Source organism: Perca flavescens, chromosome 8 (genome assembly GCF_004354835.1).
Source record: "Perca flavescens isolate YP-PL-M2 chromosome 8, PFLA_1.0, whole genome shotgun sequence".
Classification (NCBI taxonomy): Eukaryota; Metazoa; Chordata; class Actinopteri; order Perciformes; family Percidae; genus Perca; species Perca flavescens.
In genome coordinates this window covers 31,005,409-31,013,101 of record NC_041338.1, presented here as the reverse complement: position 1 = coordinate 31,013,101, position 7,693 = coordinate 31,005,409, and the positions used below count along the sequence as shown (strand labels likewise).

General features: G+C 36.9%; 1 protein-coding gene across 1 annotated transcript; it reads left to right on the top strand.

Moving 5' to 3' along the window:
- The first annotated feature begins 494 nt into the window (after nt 1-494).
- cpa4 (carboxypeptidase A4) lies at nt 495-7,674 on the top strand. The gene is made up of 11 exons (XM_028585786.1): nt 495-576; nt 1,660-1,741; nt 2,581-2,715; nt 2,840-2,938; nt 4,009-4,110; nt 4,209-4,310; nt 4,905-5,015; nt 5,258-5,348; nt 5,834-6,033; nt 6,718-6,802; nt 7,456-7,674. The coding sequence occupies exons 1-11, from the start codon at nt 512-514 to the stop codon at nt 7,641-7,643; spliced, it is 1,260 nt and encodes a 419-aa protein (XP_028441587.1). The 5' UTR covers nt 495-511; the 3' UTR covers nt 7,644-7,674.
- The last annotated feature ends 19 nt before the right edge of the window (nt 7,675-7,693 follow it).

Here is a 7,693-nt window from a genome sequence, read left to right as displayed (position 1 = left end):
CTTAAACATCTACTGTACAGCAGCAAAATGCAACATACACATTAATGAAGCAGTAATATGAATCCAGAAACATCAAATTTAATAGTACAAGAATGACCTGGATCATTTTACTGCACAATGCCTACTTTTACTTTTCATACTATAGGTACATTTTGCTAAAGTAGTAAGTAAAGTTTTGAATGCAGTACTTTTACTTTTAGTGCAGTATTTTCACAGAGTGGTATTAGTACATCTACTGAAGTAAAGGATTTGAATACTTCTTCTACCACTTGTAACTAATTGACTTAAGTAAGGAAAGAATCGGTGGAAACTTCCACTATCTGCAGCTGAGCACCAAACAAATAAAACAAAGCTTAATCAGCAAGTTCGTCACTCAAAATAGCTTTTTTTTTCCAGATAGGAGTGCTGCGTGATTATCAGCAGAGTACGGGAACAGACCACCTGTCACCTGAGGGTATTAAGAGACTAGAGAAACAGAGGCCCGACTCAACAGTCCGGAGATACAGACGAGATGAGAGGCCTCTGGCTGCTGTTGGTGGTTGTGGCTGCGGCCACAGCTGAGAGGGTCTTCATTGGGTAAGTTCATCTGTGCACATTGCAAAAACACACATGCACTGTGGTTTTATCTGTTTGTTTTTTTTAAGCTTGCCTCTCATGTTGAAATTCATAGCTTTTGTGTTTGGTGTAACTGATACAGACGTCGTTAAGATTCTTATTTTATAAAGGATATATAAAGACATTTTTTTAAAGCCAGCCAGGGGTTTCAATACTTTACTCTGCAGAATGTTTTTGTTTGTTCATCTTTTCTTTTTCTTCTTACTTATATCTTGCACATTGCATCCTCTTCTTTTACCGGATATATGTCATGTTTTTTATTTATGTATTTTATGTTTTGCATTATAACATTTCATGATGAGTTTTGACTTTTGCATTACTTGTTTTGTTGCATTTCTCTCTAGCAAAATACTTGAAAACATGTGACAATACACCCATTTCTGATTTTGATTCTTATTCAAGAATACCAAAATCTTTTTTATATAAAAAGGGGCCCTCCAATTGATATTTGTGGCATCTGACAACCATCTCCAATAGTCAGGAAAGATAGAAATAAACCCAAACTTGCTTTGATGCAGAGTGTAAACTTTGCTGCTGCTCCAGAAATTTAATGAGAAAATGTTTAACACAGTAAAACATGAAAGGGTGTTTTTGGAATTATAAAGTGCATTTGCTCAGACAAATAAATAACTATTACACCAGAATAAACTTAATTTGGTGTCCATGAACCTCAGTTTGCCATTTAGTTTAGGAGATTAAATAAAAGTATTTAGAGACTTGATTAGGTGTTTTTCCCTCCCTTCGATGCCTTTCAACGAGCATGTCAAATAACTACCCAAGTACATTTGTGTTCAACGGGCAGACTAGGTGTTTTGTTTAGAGAAAGATTAAATCATAATAAGAGTCGTATCAAAGGGATCGGAGTGGGAATCATGGGTCTAGGTACCAAGTGTTCTGCACGATTAATTGCTTTTTACATTGGTAAGCAGTGAATTCAATCTTCCTCTGCTGCCGAACTCACTGTTGCCTTGCCTTGAATAAGAGCATCAACTAAAAACCTAAAATATAAATAATAATGACTCTGAAATGAATTTCTTCTTCCAGAGATCAGGTCATCAGGGTCAATGTGCAGTCTGAGGAACAGATCCAACTCCTGCAGGCTCTGGAGAATCAACAGGAGTGGGAGGTACACACACACACACACACACACACACACGCATGCACGCACACACACACACACACACACACACACACTCGCTCTCTCTCTCTCTCTCTCTCTCTCTCTCTCTCTCTCTCTCTCTCTCTCTCTCTGCATTGGGTAAACAGTACAAACTACGCAGCTCAAGTTTTGGCAGCTGTTTGTGCCAAACAGTTTGTGTTGAACCTCCCAGAAGTACAAATGGCAAATCAAGTTCAAATTAAAATAATCCATTAGAGGTTTTATGTGGATTGAAGGTTAACTGAGTCAGAAAGTCAGAAACTCTCAGAGGCTCTTCTGTTTTGTGCTGCAACCATAACAAAAATCCAGAGAATAACCTTTCCTCTCATTTTATTCAAATTATTAAATATTTGCTGCTCCTCCAAGACATAAATTAATGCAGATTAAGAAGCAAGCAAGTACAATAAATAAATGTCGATAGATTTGATAGCAACAGGTTTTAATTAAAGTAATCATTTAGATTCATTCTGGGAAGTTTTCTAGTGATTTGATACTTTGATACTTTATGTCTCCAAACTTCTGCACTATCTCAACGTGGATTTTGGAGATTTGGAGTTCCATGATAGATAATGCAATAAGATGAACCAAGTTCACAGATTCAAAAATGGTTAAGAGGTCAATAATGCACTGTGGCTCAATGGCTTTATAAGTGAACAATAAACTTTAAGATCAGTTCTATTGAAGGGCACCTAAAACTGGAGTGATGTGTTCATGCTTACTGACTCTATGTGAGGATATGAGATACGACACTGAGAAAGTATTAAAGTCCAATCTGTGATTTCTTATCATTACCTGTCTGATCCCAGCTGGACTTCTGGCTCCACCCGGTCTCTGCTGAGCACCCTGTAGACATCCGAGTGCCCCGCTCCAGTGTGAGCTCTGTGACGGAGTACCTTATTGCCCACAACATCCATTATTCTGTCATTATAAACAACCTTCAGGTATAAAATCCTCCAAATATAATCTAAAAAGTGTCTCTGGTTATGTGTCTTGTTTTCTTTTTATATTTTGAGAACAAAACCTATGACAACACTGAATTTGAGGTCTCTTGCGTGTCACATTCAGGAGCTTCTCGATGAGGAGAAAGCAGAGATGGAGGAGAACCAGATGAACGAGTTCAGCACCAGGAGCTTCAACTTTGGAGCTTATCATCGTCTGGAGACTGTAGGTTATTTTTTTTTTACAAACACACAAGTTACTCATGACTCTCCAGATAAGAGAAACCCATCTTTAAGACCCACCACACACACTTAACTCATCTCCACTTCATACCAAAAATCGGTTTTCATATAAATATTGACGACAAATAGACAGTGGGGGACTCAGATTATTTACTTGAATAAAAGTAGCAAAACCACAGTGTAGAAATACTCTCTTCCTTAAGTAAAAGTACAATAGTATTAGCCTCAAAATGGACCGAAAAGTTTAAATACTTATTATAAAGAATGGAGCATTTCAGAAAACAAGATATATAGTACTTGATATTAATTAGTGATGCATTTGTACATGTTCCAACTGGTGAGGGTGGAGCTCATTTTAATGACGTTATATACTGCTGGGTAGCTTAATTCATAATAATACATCAAACATTCAAAATCTTTAACTAAACTTTAAAATAAATGTGTAAAATATTTGCCTCCAAAATGTTGTTGCGTATAAGTACAGTATGAAGTACCATAAAATTGAAACAGTCAAGTACAAGTACCTCAAAAATATACTTGCATATTGTATATATGTACCTATAGTGTACATTTACTGTACTTGAGTGAAGTGTAGAATTTGTATATCAGAGCCACAAATGTAAAGAAACCATTGTTGGTCTTTTTTCACACAGACACACACACATTTATTTATGTCAGTTAGTTGACTAGTCAGTTAACCGCAAATGTCAGATCATCAGGGTAACCAGTGTGGTACATAGATAAAAAGAAAAGAAAAGAATACATCTTGGAAATTTGTCAAGTACAGGGGTAAACTAAACGTGAGGATGACAAATGATAAAATAAACCAGAAAGATTTACTTTTTCATAATTATTGTCATCAGAAATTGGATCATTTTCCTTTGGGCAATGGTGGTCTAATGCAATGTAATGTAATGTAATGTATGTAATGTAAATACAGACGTTTCATGAACTAATCAATTTATTGTCAACCACAGCACACCTAAAGTATTTTTCTTTAGTATCATACATTCCTCGTTTGTATTGAAATGACATACCTTGTCTCCCATACAGATCTACAGCTGGATGGACACTCTGGTGGCTCAGTACCCTAAACTCGTCACCAAGCAGGACATTGGGAGATCGTACGAGAACAGGCCCATGTATGTTCTCAAGGTAGGACATACCTCACACACACACACACCACACCTATATTCTATATAATTTCATCCATTTTTATGACAGCTGGAGTTTTGATTCTGATCATGTTATAGTTCAGTACTGGGGGAAACAAGCGTCCTGCCATCTGGATCGATACAGGTATCCACTCCAGAGAATGGGTGTCTCAGGCTACCGGAGTGTGGACAGCCAACAAGGTACAACATGTCGACGAGTTTGAGCGATAGATTGAGTGATTTCATTCAAATGTGTTAGATCTCATCCAGAGGCTGTAAAAAGAAACTGCCAGAAGAAAAAGATCTTAGTGATGCATTTAAAAGAAGTCTTATTACTATAACTAGAGCTGAAATGACTAGTTGATTAACAGTAATTTGCTTTTTTTTAATAATTGATTAATAATTTCAGTCAATTTCCTGTTGCCTTGCCTTGAATAAGAGCATCAACAAAAATTTCCATTTTACAGTAAAAATGATGATTCCAAAAACTAATTAGCGGATTAATAGATAATGAAAATAATTACCAACGTAATAATAATAACGTAACAAGAAATCAATATCTACATTTTTTCCACAAAAGATGCACGCTGTTTAATGATACGTCTGATATTCTTGTTTCTAGACTCAACAAAATGTGTTAAATGGATTCCTTCTTTTCTAGTAAATAACCGTTTATCCGTTTTCTACATTGTTAACTCTGGATAAAACTGTCAACTATACTGCACAAGATATGCAAGATTGCTTTCTTTTTTTGAGAATGTAATTTCTATAAAATAAAAGCCTTGTGTTGCTTAGATTGCCACTGATTACGGTACCGACGCCTCCCTGACCTCCCTTCTGAACACCATGGACATTTACATGCTGCTCCTGGCCAACCCTGACGGCTACTCTTACACCCACTCCAATGTATGTTACTATCATTCAATGGACACATTTTGGACTAGTAAAACCTGCTACATCTTTGCTCTTATTTTCTTGTTTTTTTCATGTTGTGTTTACCAAAACACATTATTTTGATGTCAATATTTGAGAGGGAAAACATGGTTGATATAAACCAGTTTACAGTTTAGATCCTAAGAAAAAAAACATGACAACTGTCCATACTTGCAGTTATGTGCTTGACTGACTTGAAACTGTGTGATGCACAGGACCGTATGTGGCGTAAGACTCGCTCCAAGAACCCAGGCTCCGTGTGCATTGGAGTTGATCCCAACAGGAACTGGGATGCGGGCTTTGGTGGTCAGTATAGAAAAAGACAGTTAACGCTTCTCATGTACTTTGTGTTGTATAACGTTGTTGTCGTACTAGATTGTGTACTAGGGGGGAACAACTTTGTCTGAAAACATATATACAGTAATTCAAAGTAAGTAAATGTTGAAATGACATAAAATGCCCGTCCCTTGTAGCCATGATAAATTAGCCTGAAGCTAATGTTTACCTGTTAGCCAACTTTGGCTGGCTTTACATTTTTACAGGTATATCTGGCAACCCAGCCTGGCAAACTGGGCAGTTGATAACAACACACAGGCCAAAACACACACAAAAATTCCGTCACGGAATGAAAATTTCAAAAGGAGAAAATACTGGCATTAGCATGTCAGAAAAGATAGTATTTACACTTAGCATGTTTCCTTAATATCTGATGACGCTTTGGGGTCATTTTTGGATTTATTACAGTAAATATATTACATATTGGACCTTTAAAGTTTGTTTTCTCCCTCCAGGCCCCGGTGCCAGTAATAACCCCTGCTCTGAGTCCTACCACGGGCCCTCGGCTCACTCTGAGATTGAGGTAAAGAATGTGGTAAACCTGATCAAGAGTCAAGGAAACTTCAAGTCCTTCATCTCCGTCCACGCCTACTCCCAGCTGCTCATGTACCCCTATGGCTACTCCTGCGGGAGTGTGTCCCATCAGCCTGAGCTGGTAAGGAAGGAGAAACATACAGTAAAGTGTAAATTGTGAGGAGGCACATGGCAAATTAAATCTGACACATTGGTCTCATGAAAGAAAGTAGTTCTCAAACAGGAGAGTTGCAAAACAGATAGGCAGCTAAATTGTCTCCTTATAAATGTCTGTGCTCTCAGGAAGACAAGAGACTCGGGTATTATAACCTGATTTAAAAAAATATATATATTTTAATGATTTAAAAAAAGCAATATCCTGCCTTTTGACTGCAGACTACTTTAGCAGTACAACGTGGGGTTATAATTTCTTATCTAATTAAAGTTTTATTGCTAAAAATTCAAATTATTTGCTCCAGGATTGATAAATTGACCATTTATAAACTTATCACTACTATACCAAATGATCTCTCTCAGCGAAGAATCATCTTTTTCAGAAAAACTGCTTCATGTTTTTGTGCATATTTACGCTGAGAGACGTAACAAAGCCCTCTCAGACTTTGAGAAGAGAATTTGTGGTGTTGGGCTATATAAATAAATATAATAACGTAATGACCTTTCTATTTTTTTCTGGTTATTTTAAGAGTGGAAACTCTAAAAAGCACTGCTCTATGGCCTTTTTTTCTGCATGGCCCCTTCTGCACCAGTATTATCTCTGCAGTGTATCTAACTACAGTGTTTTGTTCTGATTTTGTTCCCTATACAGGACTCTGTTGGCAAAGCAGCAGTGCAGAAACTCACTTCCTTGTATGGTACCAAATACAAGGTTGGAAGCATCTGCAACATCATCTGTGAGTAACATTTTTCCCTTTATGTCCAAATTTAAATTCACCTCAAAGTTAAGCAGATGACAAACTGCTGAAATGTGTAGTTGTAATTATGATTAAAAAAAAGGAATGAAGTGATACGGCTTACTTACCTTTAGTTAGTAAATGTAGTGGGTACAATAAATAAATAGGCCTAAACTTTAATAACAAATTATTAATTGCAATGCCTCTAAAATATATGATTTGTACTACTGATATAGATAATAGTACTGATACTAGCTAATAGTACTGATATGTTAGAGAATAGTGGCTTATTCTAAATGTATAAGTAGGCCAATAAGTAACAAGAATTTGAAAGGACAAATATATATATTGAGGTAATTTGGAAAACAATGTCAGCATTACATACACTAAGTTGTCCACCAGAGAGCACTGACGAGTTCATTTTCCAACTATAAAATGTCCCACACCAATATATTTTTGATCATAATTCTTTAACAAGTTCAAGCAATCAATAGCTAAATTGTTTATTTTCATTTGATGTGTTCATCAACATTGAATGCAAATCGAAATATTGTCATTGAATTTTTAAAATGTTATCCGTGTCAAAAAAGCCTCAAAAGCCCTGGTTAGTAGAGCTGCTACCATCATGTCATCAGCTCACCTCTTCCTCTCAGATCCAGCCAGCGGCGGCAGCATTGACTGGTCTTATAACTTGGGCATCAAGTACTCCTTTGCCTTCGAGCTGAGAGACACTGGTCGCTATGGTTTCATCCTGCCAGCCAATCAGATCATCCCCACTGCCACAGAGACCTGGCTGGCTCTGAAACACATCATGGAGCACGTCCGTGACCATCCTTATTGATCGCTATAACATGTGGAAAGAGGATGAACTTGAAAATCAATTGACACAAA

Coding starts and splice junctions, on each gene's coding strand:
- cpa4 (XM_028585786.1), top strand. CDS start 512: ATGAGAGGCCTCTGGCTGCTGTTGGTGGTTGTGGCTGCGGCCACAGCT. Junction 5,349..5,833: donor CTGGGATGCGGGCTTTGGTG/GTCAGTATAGAA, acceptor TTCTCCCTCCAG/GCCCCGGTGCCAGTAATAAC. Junction 6,034..6,717: donor TGTCCCATCAGCCTGAGCTG/GTAAGGAAGGAG, acceptor TTCCCTATACAG/GACTCTGTTGGCAAAGCAGC.